The sequence below is a fragment of the Loxodonta africana genome, chromosome 16 (assembly GCF_030014295.1).
Source record: "Loxodonta africana isolate mLoxAfr1 chromosome 16, mLoxAfr1.hap2, whole genome shotgun sequence".
In the NCBI taxonomy this organism is placed as follows: Eukaryota; Metazoa; Chordata; class Mammalia; order Proboscidea; family Elephantidae; genus Loxodonta; species Loxodonta africana.
The window spans coordinates 41,180,193-41,201,784 of record NC_087357.1 but is presented as its reverse complement, the minus strand read 5'-3'; the positions used below and the strand labels follow the sequence as shown (position 1 = coordinate 41,201,784).

Sequence of the window (21,592 nt, the reverse complement as noted above, 5' to 3'; positions counted from 1 at the left end):
CCTGCCCAGCAGACCGCCCTGAGGGAAACGCGCGGCTGTGAGCGCCTGGCAGCCGGACCACCGGAGCGCCGCTTTCCCCATCCCTCCCTGCCGCCGCCCCTGGACGGTGCTCACCACCCGGCGACGCGCGCTAACCTGGCCGCCAAGTCCCGGCGCGCGTGGAGCGAGGAGAGGCAAGCGCGCCGCCCACGCTGCCTGGCAGCTTTATAGCTCCCGGAGGGGGGGTGAGCTCTTTCGTAATGCGCGGGGTGAAAGACCGATGGGGGAGGCGCCGGGGAGGGGGCCGTAGTCCGACTGCCAGCCCTTGCATAACGCGCTCTGACTCACCGCCGCCCCTCGAGCAAGGAGGGCCTCTTGGGAAGTCTCACCTCCAGTGCTTGGGGGAGCTGCCGCGAGGGGTGGCCTCGCCGGGGCTGTAACTCACCGGCGGCGACGAGTCGCAGGGCCAAACCCTGGCTGAGTTACCCAGCAGTTGCGCCAGCGACCGCCAGCTGCGGCATGGCTTGGCTCCGGGGCCCAGTTGCTGTAGCTGGAGGCTCGAATTGGCCTGGCGGGAAGACCTTGGGCGCACAGAGCTAGAGGGGATCTACAGTACTGCCTGGGGCGTTAATGCCCGAGGCCCTGGAGGTGCCAAATTGGCTCCTCCACCCTCTGAGGGCGAATTATGCACGGTTTTTGGAATATTTCTGCCAAGCGGTTTTTCATTATATAAAGGATATATTTTCCCCTCTTTCAGGAGAGCTGTGGTGCTCTCTGGGTCAATATTTGTTCTTTAGTTTCAACATCTTTAGAAGCGTTAAAACCCTCCCTGTTAAATATTCTCCAGAAACACAACCTGATCAGGACAGGAAATATTCTAGCAGCCAGACTTGGGGGTCAGCTACTTACTCTGTGGCACGTCCCTCAAACCACTTTGAAACACACCTCCCAATTGTTTATGCTGCAATTTTATTTCAAAGCCCTATTGGAATTTTGTTTTTGTTTTCAAACAATGAGGTGAGTTGGCTGAAGACTGGACAAAGGAGGGAGGCTAACATAATTCTAAAACATCAATGGGCAATTAAGTCAAACATTGAATAGTTGAGGTATTTTGCGTAGGTGATGCCACAATTTACTGGCTCACATGTATTTTTCTCTTTCCACTTAAAGAGTTTAAAGAGCCTGAACAAAGCAGTCAGAAGTTGCAGCTTTTGACTGAATGAGAATTAGTTACATGGCAAAGAAATATCTTTTCTTAAGGTTCCTTCCGTACAATATCTTATGTTTCCATGGCTCAAATGGGAAAGAAATCAAGCCAGTTGCCATCAACTCATGGCAGTCCCATGGTGTGTTAGAGTAAAACTGTGCTCCACAGGGTTTTCAGTGGCTGGTTTTTCAGAAGTAGATCACCAGGCCTTTCATTTGGGACACCTCTGGGCGGACTTGAACTTCCAACCTTTTGGTTAGCAGTCAAGACCTAAGGACTCCAAATTGGAAAGAACAGAGGTGAATTTGAACAATAACCCATGCAGCCAAACCTGAAAAAAAGGGGGGTGGGGAAGAGAAGGGTGCTTGCCAGACAGGAATAAAGAGTTGGTTGGTCCTCAAACCCAGCCCTTTATAGGGCATTGGGGCTATTTCTGAGCCTCCCTGAAAAGACACCTGTGGCTTCATTCACTTTCCTATAATTTTTGGATATCTGCCCAATTAGTTTTCTGCCTCCACTTCCACCTCCCCCTCTCCTTCTCCTCCCCTTTTGAATCTTATCTGTCTCTGGAGCACCATGGAAGGTGCGTTTAACTCCTTATTGCCCCAGAGTTAGGAAAGCCAACTTGGAGATCTGCTGTTTGGGCCAATTTTACACAGGACATATAATCCCAAATAGCTTCAATACATCTGCTATGAAAGCTCGATCCACAGTGACCATGTGTGTGGCCGTATGTGTGGTATATATCTGTCCACCTTGGCCATACTTGGATCCCCTCCTGGACTTTCCAGATGAGAAATCTTCCAGCTTCTGCTTAGACACCTCCAGTGATTCAAAGGTCCTGGCTCAGCTCAATTGCCTTTGGACAGTTATTACTGCCAGAAAAATTCCCTAATGCCCCTAGCTTTTCCAGCCACTTATCCTAGAACACATTCTGGTGGTCCTTGCACACACCATATGTTGAATAAATATTTCAGTCTGTTTTTATGATGATTGTTGTTGCAGCAACATGTTTTCATTTCTTTGTTAGGTGTTTAAAGTTGGCTTAACCACTCCTCGCTCTCTTAATGATGAATCATGAACTTTGGTGTTCCAGATACCAGCAAAGAAAAACAGTTTATTTTGGCATTCTCTCTCAGATTTCTTCATGATTACAAGTACATGAATACAGGTCAACTGATGTTTTTAACTTTGGTGTGTAGAATACTTGGAAATTTATCCTCGCAAAATAATTTTTGAAATATGCACATGTATATAACATGGGAAGGAAAAAGACCCACCATGATTGCCTCTGTGTGGTGAGATCATGAGTATTTTACTTTGTACTTTTCTGTATTTTCCAAACTTTCTATAGTAACAATGTTCAATCAGAAAACAAAACAGTTTCTTTACAAAAATTTTCTTTTTTTCTGTAAGTGGAATTATGCTTTAAATTACATCTTATAGATTGCATGTAATGTACACAAAAGTTCCTTTCCTTTCCGTACTTCATGGAGAGACTGATCATGTTTCATTCATCTTGGTATTTACACCCCCCCCCCACCTTTTCCACAGGATTTACCAAGAGACTTGCTCATAGTAGGTGCTCAATCAATAGATGTTAATTTAATTTTTTACTGAAGTTAACTATTTTATGTATCTTCATAAAACATGCATTTAAAAAGACCTAGTCAGAGTTCATCCTTTCTAAGAAAGGATTTCTCAGGATGTAGCAGTCGTACCAATGGTGGCTAGCTATCCTTCCAGCAAAAAATGTGCACTTCCTTCCATAGTGTAGAACATTTGTTGGGAAGAGGCTGCCCTGACAGAGACTGCCAGGCCTTGTTTGTGGCTTTATAAGGCCAAGTGCTGAAGTTCTGGCCAATGGAACATGGACAAAAGTGCCATTTGTTACTTCCAGACAAGGCTCATAAAAGCTACCTGTCAAATCCTCTATGCTCTTTCTCTTCCCCCATCTGCTCCCTGGGTGTCCATATCCACAGCAACTTCGGCAGCCATGTGTCGAAAGATGGCAGAACCTCCAACACCCGAGGTCCCCACCAGTAACTGATTATATGTGAGTGAGAAATAAAATTTCATTGGCTGAAGCTACTGAGATTTGCAGGATTGCATGTAACAGAAGTTAGTGTTACTTCAGCTAATACAGCAGCAAACCATTTGATGACTCCTAGAAAATACCGAAAAAATTTTACCATAATTGAAAGAAGAGCTAATACAAGGAATTTGTGTCTTTATCTTCATAAATATTAAGTGTGTCCAACCAGCTTCATTTTGTACAAACTGACATTTGCATCCACATCCCAACAGAAAGACCAAGAAAAATGAGAAACAAGGAAACTGGGCGATATTTATCTTCAGACTGTGTTTGCAAGATGCCAAAATGGTTGAAAATGAAAACATTAGTTAGCCAATGTTTTTAGGTAGGAAGAGTCAAACTAATCTTTTCCATGAAATGTTTCAAAGCCACCAGTCAATTTCATCAATTTAGTTGAAAATAACACGGGATTGACCAACTGCCTACAAACCATTGGCCAGAGCTAGTCACATAGTTCTACCCAAGGAGGGTGTAGGCAGAGAAGTATAATCCTACCATATAACTGGAAGAAGAGGAGAATTAGAGAAGGACAAGTCTGCATCACAGTAACTAGTATAGTGCCTTTCCTATAATGGACAATCACTCTACATCTGTCAAAAAAAATTAGCAAAAGAATGAATGTACAACAAGTAGCTATAAAAACAAAAGAATGCTGACTAACGGAATATGCTTTGCTTTTTAATTCATTTTCATTTTTATAAGTAGGAAAGTATTAACATATGGATTTTTTTTTTCTGCTAAGTATATAGCTATAGCAACCTTATATAATATAGATGTGTGTTTTTCTCTGTGTGTTTAAAAATGGCAGGATGGAATCAGGGAATTGTAAATATACTACCTACTTTTGGAAGAATTAGGATCTGCACTATGAACACACAAAATGATAAAGTAGAAAGAATGTCCAAAACTGTCACAAGATGGTGATGGAAAAGCAAAGTGGTCCAACAAGAGAGATGACTTAGCCAACTCAACTTCTTTCTCCTGGGAGATAAGCACTATTTTCCCTTGATTATAATCAGATGTTAATAAGTTGTTATGAAGTAAATAGTAATCTGAGGAAGATCCTCCCGAGACTGAACTTGGGCGTGCATGACACAGGAAAGCACAAGAAAAGGTATGGGCCTAAAGAGGCCCTTTGAGGTACCAAGTCAACTGGGACCCTGAGAAAGGACACAGCTCAGCCAACACCAGTTTGAGTTCTGTTCCCCTGGGAAAACCGTGATTCGACCAAGAATCTCTCAATCTATGACCTGGAACCTATAACCTCTTTTACTTTTGTCTCTGATAAGATTATTGTCACCCTAGCAAGGTAAAGCATTAAGTTAGGGAATTAAATGAAACCCACTGCTGCTGTTGTTAGATGCCATTGAGTTGGTTCCCATTCATAGTGATCCGAGGAAACACTGCCTGGTCCTGTGCCATCCACACAATCATTGTTATGCTTGAGCCCATTGTTGCAGCCACTGTGCGAATCCATCTCCTTGAGGGTCTTCCTCTTTTTCACTGTCGCTCTACTTTACCAAGCATGGTGCCCTTCTCCAGGGACTGGTCCTTCCTGATAACAGGCCCAAAGTATGTGAGATGAAGTCTCGCCATTCTTGCTTCTGAGGAGAATTCTGGCTGTACTTTTTCCGAGACAAATTTGTTTGTTCTTCTGGCACTCTATGTATATTCAATATTTTTCACTAACACTGTAATTCAAAGGCATCAGTTCATCTGCGGTCTTCCATACTCATTGTCCAGCTTTCACATGCATTTATGAGGTAATTGAAAATACGATGGTGTCTTAGTTATCTAGTTCTGCTGTAGCAGAAATTCCACAAGTGGATGGCTTTAACAAAGAGAAATTTATTCTCTCACTGTCTAGTAGGCTAAAAGTCCGAATTCAGGGTGCCAGCTCCAGGGGAAGGCTTTCTCTCTCTCTGTCGTCTCTGGGGGAGAGTCGTTGTCATCAATCATCCCCTACTCAAGGAGCTTCTCAGCACAAGGACCCCAGGTTCAAAGGACACGCTCTCTGGCTCTTCTTGCTTGGTGGTACTGACTTCCCTGTCTCTCTTTTATATTTCAAAAGAGATTGACTCAAGATACAACTTAATCTTGTAGATTGAGTCCTACCTGCCTCTAATCCTGCCTCATTAACATAGTGGTAGGATTTACAACATTTAGGAAAATCACATCAGATGACAAAATGGTGGACAATCACACAGTACTGGGAATCGTGTCCTAGCCAAGTTGACACACATTTTGAGGGGACACAATTCTATCCATAACACATGCCTTTGAAATTGAAAATACCATAGGGTTGATATTTTGAACTAGACTTAAATGTGGGTGTAGTAATACAGTGATGTTTACAGTCACCATAATATTCGTTTGTGTTTTTAATCTAAGAGAAGTTATGATATTGGGCTCGTAACTTCATTGAAATGCCTAAAAGACCTTGACTATGGAAACCAGGATTTAAGTATTCAAGAAAATTGGTTTATGAAATGTGTAGTTTGATTTATTTGTTACATAAAAAATGTGCTTCATAGGTGTAAAAGCTTAACTGACTGAACATTAAACAAAAAGAAGTAGCAGTAAGTGCTGTTTCCAGTCCAGAAGCCCCTGAGACACTATAGATTCTAGCAACAGAGAAGGCAGTTATTATCTATTAGATTCAAACAGGCTGTGCCTTCAAGCAAAAACACATGAAGTCTGACTATTACTATTGAAAACAAAATCCAAGCTAATATGCTTAGCAGGAAAACCCAGTCAGCAGCTATATAGGTTGCCTTTTTGCCATCACTTATCTTGACAAGGATTATTGCTTAAGTTGTGGCTTGATTAGGCTTGAGTCACTGGCAGATGTTTGGTCATGTTCATCTCTCTAGTAGCAAGTCCAAGGTTTGTTCCTTTAAAACACTTCTGAGTTGTAAGTAGTTTCATTACATGTGGCTATCATGACAGAACAACTCCAGTTGTCAATTGATGCTAATGTAGTATAATTAATGGATTTGTCCATGATTCTTCATTGCTGTGGACAGCAGCAATGTTCAGTTATTTTCCTGCAATAGACACCTCGACTTGCCCTTTGCCTGGCTGATCTAAGATGCTCTGAGGATTCTCTGAGAACTTATGAGCTAATAATGCTTAGGGATTTAGTGTCCTGAACAACTCTTTAATCCTCTGCTTCTTGAATCCCACCCTAAGCCAGGACCTTCTGTCACATCTCTAAGAGCTTCAGGCAGTTTCAAATCTCCTGAGCGACCATTCTGTCTGACCCTTAGGGTTTCTATGAGGTACCACTCAGGATTTCCTCAGTCATTTTGACCCGGATGTATTTCCTCCTTGGCACTCTGCCTCAGGTAGTACTCTGAAGGCTGAACAACAGCAGCAAAGCAAACAACACCATGGGTGAGATCAGTCAAGGTGTCGTAGAGAAATACCTTGAGGAGAACCCTCGCTTTGCCAAGGAGTACTTTGACAAGAAGCTTCGGGTGGAGGTGCTGGGAGAGATATTTCAGAACAGCCCGTTGTCCATCAAGGACAGCGCCTCCTTTGCTGAACTAACACAGGTGGAAGAGTCGGCCGTGTGCTTGGAGTTGCTGCGGACAATGCAGGAGGAGGCAGGGAGCATGGAGCTGATGGTGCACAAGGCTCTGCAGAGGCTGGCCCAGCTACTGTGGGCTGACCGCTGCAGCATGTTCATATGCCGGGCCCGCAACGGCACGCCGGAGGTGGCCTCCAGGCTACTGAACATCACCTCAGCCTCCAAGTTTGAGGACAACCTGGTGGTCCCTGACAGAGAAATTGTGTTTCCATTGGACATTGGGATTGTGGGCTGGGTTGCTCACACGAAGAAAGCCCTTAATGTCCCAGATGTGAAAAAGGTAGGTGGTCTTGTAACAGTGGGGCAGAGCAGAGGTCTTGGTGGGGTTGAGGAGGAGCCCATGAGAAAGACAGCTGTGGTTCAGGGGCCATCTTGTGACATTGGTTTGACCATAACCTGGGGGCAATGAGGAAGAAGAGTGTCCAGGCCCAGGAATGTCAGATTTAGTAAATAAAAAAACAAGATGCCCAGATAAGTTTAAATTTCAGATAAATGATGGATTTTTTTGTTTTTAGTATAAGCATGTCCCATGTAATGTTTTGCTTTTTATGGGGCCTGGTGTATTCCACCCCTGCTCTCTTACACCTCCTAGTCTAGTGGCTCTGAGGGACTTCCCTTCTGAACACCAGCAAAGCAAGCCTTCCCCCACCCCCCACCGGAGAGATCAACTAAGATGCCAAGAATCCAAGGTTTATGAACAGCTCCCTACGCCTCTCATTCCCAACCCTCTGAAGACAGTTCTTTGGAATGGATTGCCTCGCAAATGGATTCATCTGTAGACCCAATGTGCAAAAAGAAAAATGATACCATTTGAAAGGTTAGATGTTCAAATCTGGATCATTAAAAACGTGAATTTAGGTGATGATTAAGTGCCAGTTCACCACCCCCACCCCCACCCCCATCCAATAACTCAGCTATCAAGAATGAATTCCTATCATGTGGACCCCCTTGAAGACCAACAGCATATGGCACAAATGCAAGGCATGTTTATGCCCTCTTAAAAATAGAAAGTTTCACTTTCTCTTCTTGCCACTGAAATAGATGTCCATTTTAGAAAGATGATAAAATACAAACAAACAAAAAAGGAGAAAATGCAAATCACCCATAATCCTTCCACTTAGCGATAACCACAGGTACCAGCCAGGAGCTTCTCCCTCCACCCTTTTTCCTACACATCGTGTCCGTGCTTGTGATTTACTATACAGAAAAGGAGTCCCTGGGTAGTGCAAACGGCTGAAGTGCTTCACTGCTAACCTAAAGTTTGGAAGTTTGAGTCTACCCAGAGGTGCCTCAAAAAAATGCCTGGCAGTTTTACTTCTGAAAAATCAGCCATTGAAAATCCTATGAAGTGCTGTTCTACTCTGGCACACATGGGGTCACCATGAGTCAGAGCCAACTGGATGGCAACTGGCTTTTTTTTTCTTTAATGAATAAAAGGGGAGAAGTGGATCATGATAGTATGGAGTTAAACAGGGGAGAAAGGGAGGATCCCAGCAGTCAAACAAGGGCAGCCAGAGAGGCCGGAGGATAATCCCCACAGGCCTCCTGAAGCTGATTACGGGAGGAGGGCTGCATAGATCCAGAAGGGACAGATGTTGGCAAACATTAGCAACATTCGGCAAACAACCACAGGACACCCCTCAGGTACAAGGGTTGCTGTTGGGCACCTTGGGCCCTCAGTCCTTTACAACCCTCCGTTCAGTGAGTTTAATCTGGTTTTAGTTTGCTTTTGAGGAAGACTGTAGCTACATCAGGTGACTAAACTGATGCGTCCTTAGAATGCTATGTCCACACAATCTGAGGCCTTTCTTGCAAATATGCTTCATGACAGTCTCCATGTAGGCCCCTCTCCACAATTACTGCAACCATCACACTTATAGTGATTTTTGAAATTTTTTTCCCAAATTTTTTTAAAGAAGAGATGGTAAAATGAATTTCTGCTGTAATGCATTGTTAATGAGCCCAGTTCTCCGTGTTGAGGAGGAAATACTATAATGGAACTTCTTAAAAGATCTGGGGGCCTTGGTCTGTTCCCATCCAAGGCATCCCAACTCTGGGTAGACAGGACACTTCGCTGGAGCGTCACATCTTTCCCTCTTCCTCTCCTCTCCCTGAGGGCTCCTGGCAGCTGTGGGTGGGACAGAGGGGGTAAGTGTGTTTTGGCGAAGAAAGTCACCCTCCTGAGCTCTGAGGGGAGATGAGGGACCTCATTTATTCTCCATTTCTGTTAGACCAGTTGTCTTTGAGTTGACACTGGCTCATGGTGACCCCAACTCATGACACCCCTTGTGTGTCAGAGTAGAACTGTGCTCCCTAGGGTTTTCAGTGGCTGATTTTTTGGAAGTAGATTGCCAGGCCTTTTTCCAAGGTGCCTCAGGCTGTACTCAAACAGCCAACCTTTTGGTTAGTAGGCGTGTGCGTTAACCATTTGCACCACCCAGGGACTCTTACAGTGGTGAGTTTCAATCCTGGCTACACATTTGAGTCAAACGGGGGAGTTAAAAAAAAAAAAAAATACTGATGTCTGACATTCTCAATGGACTGATTAGATCAGAATTTCAGAGATTGGGACTCAGGCATCAGCTTGTCAAAATGGCTCCAAGCGATTCTAATATGTAGCCAACAACATTGGAAACTACTGGTCTAGAGGGTGAGCAGACGTAGCAGGAGGAAGTGAATTTCAAATAAACTGAAATACTAGAGATGGCAACAGTTTAGAAATTATTAGGCCCACTCTTTCCTTTGACAGACAGACACCGAGGAGGACACTGAGGGACTGTGTTTCTCCCCCAGAGTGTGTGGTACGGTTCGTCGAATGAGGAGGCCTGGAATAGACTCAAGTCCCCATGGCTCCCACCCACCCCCTCTTTCCATCCCACCCCACTTTTCTTGCAATGGTGGCACTCGTTAGCCGCTGCTGTCAATCTTCAATGAAGGCAGAAACCCATGTTTAAATGAAATTTCTGATTAATTCATCTTTTCATTGTGCTTCACAATTTATAAAGCACTTTCTTGGAGCTTCTGGGTGCTTCATGTATTTGGCTGCTAACCGAAAGCTTGGAGTCCGCACAGAGAAGCCTCAGAGGAAAGATCTGGCAATCTACTTCCAAAAGCTCAGCCATTGAAAACCCTATGGAGCAGTTCTACTCTGACACACATGGGGTTGTCATGGGTCAGAACTGACTTGTTGGTAGCTGGTTTCTCAATCCTGCTTGATTCTGAGAAAGCAGGGAAGAAGAGTGCACTGAGACCACATCATGATTTCCACCCCCTATGTGAAGGAGGAAACCCTGGTGGTATAGTGGTTAAGTGCTACAGCTGCTAACCAAAAAGGTTGGCAGTTCAAATCCACCAGGTGCTCCTTGGAATCTCTATGGGGCAGTTCTACTCTGTCTTACAGTGTTGCTATGAGTTGGAATCGACTTGACGGCAACCGTTTTTTTTTTTTTTTTTTAATGTGAAGGAATCTGCCCAAGGTCAGTTATGGCAGGAAGTGGCAGGTCTGGGACTCTAACCTGGGTCTTTTGAGTTCGCCCTCTTTCTACCACACCACGGACCACACATGCTAGCACTGGGGCACAGGCGAGGGTAAGACTTCCTGCATCTAGACAAAGATGGAGAGACTGATACTCCTGACCTTGGGGCTCCATGAAGATGGAAACAAGGAAGACACATGATAGAGGGCGAGGGCTTTGGCCTCAGGCAGACCTGGGTGCAGATCCAGGTCTGAGACTTAATAGCTGTGTGATGGATTCAGTTTCTGCCCCTGAGAAATGGAGAGAACCATATGCACAGATAAAATGTACATAAAGGACCCGGCCCAAAGTAGATGCATGAAATGATAGCTATGGTGATATTATTATTGTCATGCTGAAGGAGGCTTGGGGGCTGGGAATGGGCAGCAGAAAAAGGACCAGTGGTTATTATCTGTTTTTAAAACAGGTTAAAAGCAGGAGAACTTCCTTTAAAAATATGTTATTGTGTTCTTGGTGAAAGTATACACAGCAAAACAGGTTCCCATTCAACAATCTCTACACATAATGTTCAGGGACACTGGTTACTTTCTTCACATTGCATCAACATTCTCATTATCTCTGTTCTAGTTGCTCTGTTCCCATTGCCCTACTGTCACAGCTCCTGAACCTTCTCATCTGTCTATGCTTTAGAGTAACTGCTGTCCATTTGGTCTCATATAGGTAATTTTTTTTAAAAGAGCTCAGTACTCAAGGGTGACATTTCTTTACTTTTTGAGCTAACCTGCTATTTAGTAGTTAAAGGGTAACTTCAGGAGATAGTTTCAGTTCACAGGTTTAAAGAGTATCTTAGGGAATCCTCTAGTCTCAATAGGTCCAGTAAGTGTAAATTCTTTGAGAATTTGAAGTTCTGTTCTGCATTTTTCTCCCTCTCTATCAGGATCCATCTATTCTGTCCCTGATCAGAATGTTTGGTAGTGGTAGCTGAGCACCCACCCTCTAGTTCTTCTGGTCTCAAGGTAGAGGAGGCCATGGTTCATGGAGACAGTTGGTCCTGTAGTCTTCTCTGATTCTTGGGTTTTGTTCTTTCTCTTTTGCTCCGGACAAATAGAGACCAAGAGTTGTATCTTAGATGACTGCATACAAGCTTTGAAGACCCCAGATACTACTCAGCAAACTAAGATGTAGATCATAAACTTTATGAACTATATTATGTCAATTGACTGAACTGTCCCACGAGACTGTGACCTTAAATCTTCAAACCAAGAAAACTAATCCTGTGAGGTGATTGGTTATGTCTAAGAAGTATCAGCATCTGTAGCCCCTGTTTGTTTTATTATCTATCATCTATCCATCCACCCATGCACCCATGCACCCATGCACCCACGCACCCACGCACCCACCCACCCACCCACCCATCCATCCATCCATCCATCCATCCATCCATCCATCCATCCATCCATCCATCCATCCATCCATCCATCCATCCAGTCTGTTTCTCTGTCTATCTAGCTATCTATCTATCATCTATCTACCTACATTTTTCTTGGTTGTTGTTGCAAAATTGTCTGTAACATAGCTTTTACCAATACATCCTTTTTCTTGTGTACAACTAAGTGGCATCAATTACATTAGTCAAGCTGCACATTCTTCACCCATATTCAGTGCTACTTTTCCCATCACCATAAATAAAAAGTAACTACTATCTAGAGAATGATTCCCCTCCCTCCCCTACCCTTGCTAACCATTAATGAATATTGATTTCTGTATATATACCTATTCTTGTCATTTCATAAAAGTGAGATCAGACAATATTTGTCCTTTCGTGATCGACTTATTTTGCTCAGCATAATGTCTTCCAGGTTCATTCATGTTGCAAGATGTTTCAAGAACTCATTTTTCTTAATGGTTACAGTCAGGGGAACTTTTAATAACAGGAAACAGAGATATTTAAGTTAATTCTTTTTCCATTGGGAAAGCTGTTATTTAACCATATGGGTGGTTCTGATTCTGGTTGTGGTTTAACAGAAAGCCTAAATGTTCAATAATTGACTGGGCCCTGATAGCTTCCTTTCTTCCCTCCTCTCTCTCCCTTCTCTCCTCTCTTTTTGCCTCCTGATGTCAAGGGTTAAAAAAAAAAAAGGGTTAGTAGTGTTTAATCAGGATTTAGCAAATCTGAGGCAGGATGAAGCATCCAGGCGTCTTGCTGCTCTAAACATTTTTCCAGCTGTGTTCAGGGGTTCCTTTGAAGAAGGACCATGGGGAGGGGGCGGGAGGGGAGGAGTTTGGGAGTCCCAGAAACACAGGATTGACTCAAAGAAACTTCAGGAAGGATTGTTTGTGCTAGGGAAGATTCAAAACGGAAAACTAGGACGCTCCATCTATCTGTGTTCCTGTCAACTCCTCTACCCTGTAATTTGACAGGGCTTTCAGATGCAAAGAAAAATCAAGCTTTAAATTTTGAAACTGATAATTCATTTTCTCAAAACATCCAATTTATCTTAAGAACATTTCCTTGTGTTTAGAATCTGGAATAAAGTCAGCATCAAGTTTTGAAGCTGCAGAGTGAAATGAGTTTGCAAAGAAATGCTGACTGGCTTCATCCCATGGTGTATGTTTCTGGTATTTTGATTATCCCTTTAATGCCTAGGATTGCTGTGTAAATGAAGGTGACTATGACGTGTAAGGGATAATAGGTTAAGAGGAAAACAGAATGCGAGCTGGCCTGGGCAAGCAACGGATTAAGAGAAAGAACCTAAGGAATTCTGGAGACATCCAGGCCTGACGGTAGGGGTGCTACAGGAAGCAGAGAAGGAGTAACAGAAAAAGTCATCAGGAAAGAAATGTGACCTTTGATGGCATGGGGCAAAGTACTGGCCCTTGGGAGGAGGCCTACATCCAGATAAAGGCATACACGTTCTTCAGTGATTAGAATTGACTAGAAAACCTAGAACTTGGAAACAGAATGGCACTTGTAAAAGAGAACTACTCACTGAATCATACATTTAAAAATGGCTGAGATGGCAAATGTTTTGTTATATATACTTTAAACACCATAAAAGAAAAAAGAGAGCGAGAACTACTTCTCATTCAGGGGGTCCCCAAAAGTGTCCCAGTTTTCTCTTCCCAGTATTTATTGAATACCCACTGTGCGCCAGACATTTTTTAAAATGCTCTACCCATCTTCACAACAAGAATACTATGATTATCCCCATTTCAGATTAGAAAAGAGAGTAAGTAATATCCTGAGGCTCACACAGCTAGTAAAATTGGGGCCCAGTTTCAGCCCAGGAAGTCTGATTCCAGAACTTTCTTAGCCATTATGCGATGCTGCCTCCTAATAGCTGGGCTGTGTGTTTCTGCCTTGGGAACGGTATGGAGGAGATCTAGGGGGCAGAGAATGCATTTGGCTCCCTTAGCATCACATATCTTCTTGGTCATGGAATGGCGGAGTGGAGTGGGACCTTAGTTCGGGACCCCTGTGCTGGGCTAATCTGTCCCAAGGGTGTGGAGACTCTGGAGAATGATCTGTCACCACTCCTGGGTCTGTCATCCCTCGGTTCTGTGCTGCTTTGGCAAAAGAGTGAATATTTCTTTCAGAATAGCCATTTTTCAGACTTCATGGACAAGCAAACCGGATATACCACTAGAAACCTGCTGGCAACCCCGATCGTGATGGGCAAGGAGGTGCTTGCTGTGGTTATGGCACTTAACAAAGCAAACGCATCTGAATTTTCCAAACAGGACGAAGAGGTAATGCCAACCCTGGGCTTCCAGTCGGAGATGCAGGGATTTTCTTTCTTTGTATAATCGAAGGAATGATGTCGCAATCATAATTTGCTTTTCTCTGCCATCTGTAGGTCTTTTCCAAATACCTCAATTTTGTTTCTATCGTCCTAAAGCTGCATCACACCAATTACCTGTACAGTGTTGAATCCCGAAGAAGCCAGGTAAAGGGAAGATGACATCAATTACCCTATGCTGACCTGTTCTGGCAAAGGGATCCAGAGGCAACACATCCAGGCCCTTCCTCTGCCCTCATGGGGGTTTGAGCCACATGGAGTAGATCCCCCAACTTTCGTCCTGGGGGTCCTCTAATGGTCTCCTCTCCTCCCAGATTCAATTCCACTTTCACAAAAGGATCTGGTTGATGTCAGGCTAATTTTCACTTTATGCTCAATCTCTTATTGTGGAATGAAACGATTGGTCTCAGGAATAAATTACAAACAATGCTATGCATGAGGGGGGTAGATAAGCCCCTGAAATTCTGCTACATATGTGCCCAGTTACTCTATCTGTATGTGCAATTGGCTTGGCTTTCTTCAGTCTGTATCCTGGGTGACTTTGGTTTCTTCATCTATGAGAGTGATGATAATAGTACCTATCTCACATGGTTGTTGTGACTATTAAATGGTGATTAAATGAATTAGTTCATATAAAACACTTAACAGTTCCTGGTACATAGTAAAGCTATTAACTTGAGGAGCAAATGGCTCCTCTGAAGTTCTTCGCCTCCATGGGGCAGAAGGATAAAAAACACAGGGTTGGTAGCCAACGATACCCAATTCTGGACCACCCTCTGGACCTCAGCTTCCTCATCAGTACAGTGAGGGGAGGGGGAGTTGGTATGGGGGACTTCCAATGTCCTTTCACATTCTAACTCTCAAGGTAAATTTATCTCTGACTAGCCCAGGGTAGAAGACCTGGTGTCACAGTGGCGAAAGTACTTGGCTGCTCACTGAAAATTTGGTGGTTCAAGCCCACCAGCCACTCTGAAGAAGAAAGATGTGGCAGTCTGCTTCCATAAAGATTACAGCCTTGGAAACCCTACGGGGCAGTTCTGTTCTGTGCTATGAGCTGGAATAGACTCAATGACAATAGGTTTAGCCCAAGATGCATGGAAGGGGGCATGTAGCATTCTCCCTTCGAGGGCCAACAGGAGCCAGTGGCTCACCAATACTGGATCCTTGCCCAGGGGCTGTCTCTACATCCATGTCCTGAACTTCCCGTTTGGAGCCACAGCATTTTAACATGGGGGCCAATCACATCTTCTTCTCCCCCTTCATAAACAGGCTTGCAATGGTCTGTCTAAATTATTCCACCTAGATAATCTGAGTATTTTGTTGGATGGAATTGCATTGAGACTAGTATTAGAATGTGTATTCACTTTATTTGATGTACCTCATGTCTTCTTCTGGCTAATGCTCTATCACTTCAATGTATTGTTCTCTCTCTTCATTATTTATTTTGTTCTAACTGTTTTCTTTTTAATGCCTACTTTCAGATCCTTATGTGGTCAGCCAACAAAGTATTTGAAGAGCTCACAGATGTTGAGAGACAGTTTCACAAAGCCCTCTACACAGTTAGAACATATCTCAACTGTGAACGATACTCCATCGGACTACTAGACATGACCAAAGAGAAGGTCCTTGTTGTTCCATACATTTTTGTCTCACCTAAAATCGCCTATAAAATACTTGTCACATGAAGTGTGATACATTAAAAACTGGAAAAGCGATTTAAATAATCCCTCATGATAGGTCACATGACCCAGTACCAAGAGGCATGGCACAGAGGCAAAAGCATACATTTTGGACCAAAAAAAGATCTAGACCTGGATCTTGACTTTGCTACTTTGTAGCTGTATGTACCCAGCAAGTATTTTCACTTCGCTGATTCTTGGCTTCCTCATCCATAAAAAGGTGACATCTCTCTCATCAGTTGTAAGGATTAGAGATATTGCATATAAAAATCGTCTAAGGTTTTTACATAAATATAATTAAAAATATAATGTAATATAACATAACAGTATAATATAATATACATAGTAGGCTCTGTTAGCAAGGAAGATGGGGAGAGTGAATGTTGGGTAAGGCAACCAACAACACTGGCCAGTCTGTGTGACCTTGGCCTTGCCTCTTAACGCACCTGGATTTAGCTTAATTTTTTGTAAAAGAGCTGCTATATATTGAGTACTTTTAACTGTGTGTCAGGATAGGTGTTTTGCATGTATTATTTACTTACTCTTCGCAATGACTCTATTGTAGAAATTCTAGTATTATCCCTAATAACTTTACAGATGAAAAAAATTTAAATGAATTGTTCACAATCAGAAGTTAATAAGCAGTATCTCTGGGAATTATAGCTCCTTTCCAGCTCCAAAATGCCTAATTACATACTTCAACACAAAACATGAAAACACATAAAATTCATACAAGATAGTATTGTAATAGAACAGAATATAAATAAAATTAAATATATTTAAATAGAATGGAATATAAATATAATTAAATATAATATAATGTTAAATATAATCTCTTCCAGGAAATATACTAATAATATAGTGATGTTATAATAAAATACTAACTATAGATAAAATTATATTTTATTTAATATTAAACAGTATAAATTAAATACTTATTTTTATATACTATTAATATGAAGTTATATGAAATATGAAATTATATTAATATGAAATTATAAATTTATATACTATTAATATGAAATTAATTAAAAATTTGTTTTATTAATATGATTAATTTACGTAACATAAAATTTTATATTTGTATATAATTATATGTAATTTATTAATATTATATTAAATAATGATGTATTGAATAATGTTGTTGTTAGGTGCTGTCGAGTCGGTTCTGACTCGTAGCGACCCTACGCACAACAGAACGAAACACTGCCCGGTCCTGCGCCATCCTTACAATCATTGTTATGCTTGAGCTCAGTGTTGCAGCCACTGTGTCAATCCACCTCTTTGAGGGTCTTCCTCTTTTCCGCTGACCCCATACTCTGCCAAGCATGATGTCCTTCTCCAGGGATTGATCCTTCCTGACAACATGTCCAAAGTATGTAAGATGCAGTCTCGCCATCCTTGTCTCTAAGGAGCATCCTGGCCGCACATCCAAGATACATTTGTTAGTTCTTCTGGCAGTCCATGGTATATTCAATATTCGTCGCCAGCACCACAATTCAAAGGCGTCAGCTCTTCTTCGGTCTTCCTTATTCACTGTACAGCTTTCACATGCATATGATGTGATTGAAAATACCATGGCTTGGGTCAGGCACACCTTAGTCTTCAGGATGACATCTTTGCTCTTCAACATTTTGAAGAGGTCCTTTGCAGCAGATTTGCCCAATGCAATGCGTCTTTTGATTTCTTGACTGCTGCTTCCATGGCTGTTGATTGTGGATCCAAGTAAAATGAAATCCTTGACAACTTCAATCTTTTCTCCGTTTATCATGATGTTGCTCATTGGTCCAGTAGTGAGGATTTTTGTTTTCTTTATGTTGAGGTGTAATCCATACCGAAGGCTGTGGTCTTTGATCTTCATCAGTAAGTGCTTCAAGTCCTCTTCACTTTCAGCAAGCAAGGTTGTGTCATCTGCATAACGCAGGTTGTTAATGAGTCTTCCTCCAATCTTGATGCCCCGTTCTTCATATAGTCCAGCTTCTTGGATTATTTGTTCAGCATACAGATTAAATAGGTATGGTGAAAGAATACAACCCTGATGCACACCTTTCCTGACTTTAAACCAATCAGTGTCCCCTTGTTCTGTCCGAACAACTGCCTCTCGATCTATGTAAAGGTTCCTCATGAGCACAATTAAGTGTTCTGGAATTCCCATTCTTTGCAGTGTTATCCATAATTTGTTATGATCCACACAGTTGAATGCCTTTGCATAGTCAATAAAACACAGGTAAACATCCTTCTGGTATTCTCTGCTTTCAGCCAGGATCCATCTGACATCAGCAATGATATCCCTGGTTCCACGTCCTCTTCTGAAACCAGCCTGAATTTCTGGCAGTTCCCTGTCGATACACTGCTGCAGCTGTTTTTGAATGATCTTCAGCAAAATTTTGCTTGCATGTGATTTTAATGATATTGTTCTATAATTTCCACATTTGGTTGGATCACCTTTCTTGGGAATAGACATAAATATGGATCTCTTCCAGTCAATTGACCAGGAAGCTGTCTTCCATATTTCTTGGCATAGACGAGTGAGCACCTCCAGTGCTAAATCTGTTTGTTGAACCATCTCAATTGATATTCCATCAATTCCTGGAGCCTTGTTTTTCTCCAATGCCTTCAGAGCAGCTTGGACTTCTTCCTTCAGTACCTTCGGTTCCTGATCATATGCCACCTCTTGAAATGGTTGAATATCGACTAATCCTTTTTGGTATAATGACTCTGTGTATTCCTTCCATCTTCTTTTGATGCTTCCTGCATCATTTAATATTTTCCCCATGGAATCCTTCACTATTGCAATTCGAGGCTTGAATTTTTTCTTCAGTTCTTTCAGCTTGAGAAACACAGAGCGTGTTCTTCCCTTTTGGTTTTCCATCTCCAGCTCTTTGCACATGTCATTATAATACTTTACTTTGCCTTCTCGAGAGGCCCTTTGAAATCTTCTGTTCAGTTCTTTTACTTCATCAATTCTTCCTTTTGCTTTAGCTGCTCGATGCTCAAGAGCAAGTTTCAGAGTCTCCTCTGACATCCATCTTGGTCTTTTCTTTCTTTTCTGTCTTTTCAGTGACCTCTTGCTTTCTTCATGGATGATGTCCTTGATGTCATTCCACAACTCATCTGGTCTGCGGTCATTGGTGTTCAATGCATCAAATCTATTCTTCAGATGGTCTCTAAATTCAGGTTGGATATACTCAAGGTCATATTTTGGCTCTCGTGGAATTGCAAGTCCAATATATTCAATAATACATAATATTAAATAAAAATGTTATAATGAAATATAATATGGTATAAATGTAGCATAATTATGTAGTATAATTAAATATAATATAATGTTAAATATAATTTCCTCCAGGAATTCTTTGATGAATGGCCAGTCAAGCTTGGAGAAGTGGAGCCCTATAAAGGTCCAAAGACACCAGATGGCAGAGTAAGTGCAAACATCTTCCTTGATGATATCTGCATGGTATTCAGGTGCTAAAACTACGAGGCAATGATTCATAGAGAAATGAGTACTGGCCTGGGAAGGCCTGGGCTCTAGTTCTGTACCTTTCTGTGGGATCCTGGAGAAGCAGGAAGAAAAATGACAAGGAGTTCGAGGTTCAAGACCCAGCTGTGCCCCAAGCCAGCTGGGTGGCCCTTACCTTAATTTGTCTGTTTCATTTCCTGTAGAGCCAGGGCTTGGTAGATCAGTGGTTTCCACTAGAAAGGCGTACCTCAGAGCTTTCTGTGCAGCTTTTTAAACACACTGATACTGAGACCCTTCTTCAGAATTGAAATCTCCAGGGTGCAGTTGGGTTAGATTTACTTTCCCTCAGGAACCATGCTTGTTTTACTCACCACTGTCTCCCAGCACACAGGAAAGGTAAGGTTATGGGATGGAATGTGTCCAGGCCTCAGGTTCTTTGTCTGCCAAATGAAATGGATGGTCTAGTTCTCAAGTCCCTTCCAGCTTTGACAGTGTATTGGCCAGAACCTGTTTCTGAGGGATCTGCTTATATTAGCCAGTGCTGGAAGGAGGTTTAAGCTCTCATTGGAAGTGGAAGCATTAACCAAGGTTGAGAAATCACACCATTTGTTCAAGTGAAGGTATCAATATCAGGTGTTTCTGGACAACAGAAAGGGATCAATTAAAAACAAAAACAAGCACACAGACTAGCTGGTGATTTGAAAGGTAAAGGTTCCCTTCAAAACTATTGGGTTGAATTCAACTTTTAAAATCTAAATTTAGTTAAACAGACCTGTGCATGTGGATAAGTAGCCAATATTTCCAGGGTAATTATAAGCTTGGTAATTTATGTTATGCTGAAAAATATATGGTTGGGAAATAAAATACTGTGTACTTGAAAGGGTTATGAAATTATGGTATAAAGTCTAAGTTCCTCAGTGAAAAATGTTTCCCTAGGGAAATAAGATTATTCTCATCATCCTTTTTTCCCCTCTTAGGAAATCATCTTTTATAAAGTCATTGATTACATTTTACATGGAAAAGAAGAAATCAAAGTGATTCCGTGAGTATTAAAATAAAGTAGCTGCATGGGTTGCCATTTTTGTCTTTGTACACAGTGCATTTGTTTGTATGGCAATGATTTTTTCTTCTACTCTTCCTAAAGGACACCTCCTGCAGACCACTGGACTTTTGTTAGTGGGTTGCCTACATACGTTGCTGAAAATGGACTTGTAAGTTATTAAACACATTCACATTTTAAATAATATTGCATGAAAATCTTATTAGTTAAGAGATTAAAAATATATACTGTGAAAGCAAGAATCCACCAGATAAGGGTGAGATGGCCACTTCCTCTGGCTCAGGACATAGGAGAAAAGGATCTTAGCGTGTTGAATGTGGGTTAACTGGAGATTTCTAAACTCTAAATGAAAATAGTTAGTCAACATGAGAAAGATTCATCCATCCCCCAACTTCTTAGTCTGCAGCCACACACATTTCCGATGTCCCTGAAGTCATTGACTATGATTTATGCCGAATTTAATTCTATCCCAAGTACAGTTACTTTGGTTAAGGCTTTTGGAGCATGGAAAATTACTCACCAAAGAGGAAAATATATAAAGGGAGAATTTTACCCCTGACTGCAATGTAAAATGTACTGAGTTGGTAAAGGAAGTGAAGATTTTTCTACCTTGTCTCTTGAATGGGGTGAACAGTGGGCCAAACCTGGCTGAGAGAGGTCAAGAGTGGGAAGAAAACCAAGAGGGCTGTGGTATGCCCCATGGGTGTCTTGGGACAGAGATCCAGGCAACCGTAGCTTTCCACTCAGCCTCAACCATACTTTTCTTCTTTCTCATGGCCAATTTCTCTTCCTGGCTAGGCTTCACCATCTATGTAGGTTTTTGGCACCAAGATCCCTCTCTGTAAGAATGTTTTATGGTTTCAACATTTCTTTATGTTGACATCTTTCTTCCGCTTCATATCCAAACTACTTAAATATACTTTACAGCATCGTTAGGCATATTTGTGTTTTTCTTTAGTGTTTTCATTTGGTTTTTGCAGTCTTCATTTATCTCCATTATTTAGTAAATGCGCATGTGAATCCAGTACTAACAGTGTTACCCAAGGGACATAAGAAAAAGTTAAATAAGATATAAGTTGTCTACTGTTTTCTTTTACTGTTACAAATTTATCAGTGCTTTGAATACAAATTACTGGGTTCAGAATGGTGACCCAGAAAGGAAAATTCTGTACATGGCTATAAAAAAAAAAAAAAAATTTTTTTTTTTTTTTTTATGACTATAGGGTAGTATTTATATGTAG

The 21,592-nt window shown here is 41.9% G+C and overlaps 1 protein-coding gene across 2 annotated transcripts in view; it reads left to right on the top strand.

The window, feature by feature from the left end:
* The first annotated feature begins 6,366 nt into the window (after nt 1-6,366).
* Nucleotides 6,367-21,592, top strand: part of PDE6C (phosphodiesterase 6C) — a 55,575-nt gene continuing 40,349 nt past the window's right edge. Inside the window, exons 1-7 of one of the 2 annotated variants that reach the window (XM_003409229.4) lie at nt 6,367-7,153; nt 13,947-14,099; nt 14,207-14,296; nt 15,631-15,771; nt 19,178-19,252; nt 20,269-20,333; nt 20,436-20,502. In XM_003409229.4, coding sequence (XP_003409277.2) covers nt 6,674-7,153; nt 13,947-14,099; nt 14,207-14,296; nt 15,631-15,771; nt 19,178-19,252; nt 20,269-20,333; nt 20,436-20,502 — 1,071 coding nt within the window. In that variant the 5' untranslated portion in view covers nt 6,367-6,673. The remainder of the gene's footprint in view (nt 7,154-13,946; nt 14,100-14,206; nt 14,297-15,630; nt 15,772-19,177; nt 19,253-20,268; nt 20,334-20,435; nt 20,503-21,592) is intronic. The other variant, XM_023546916.2, reaches the window with a different exon arrangement.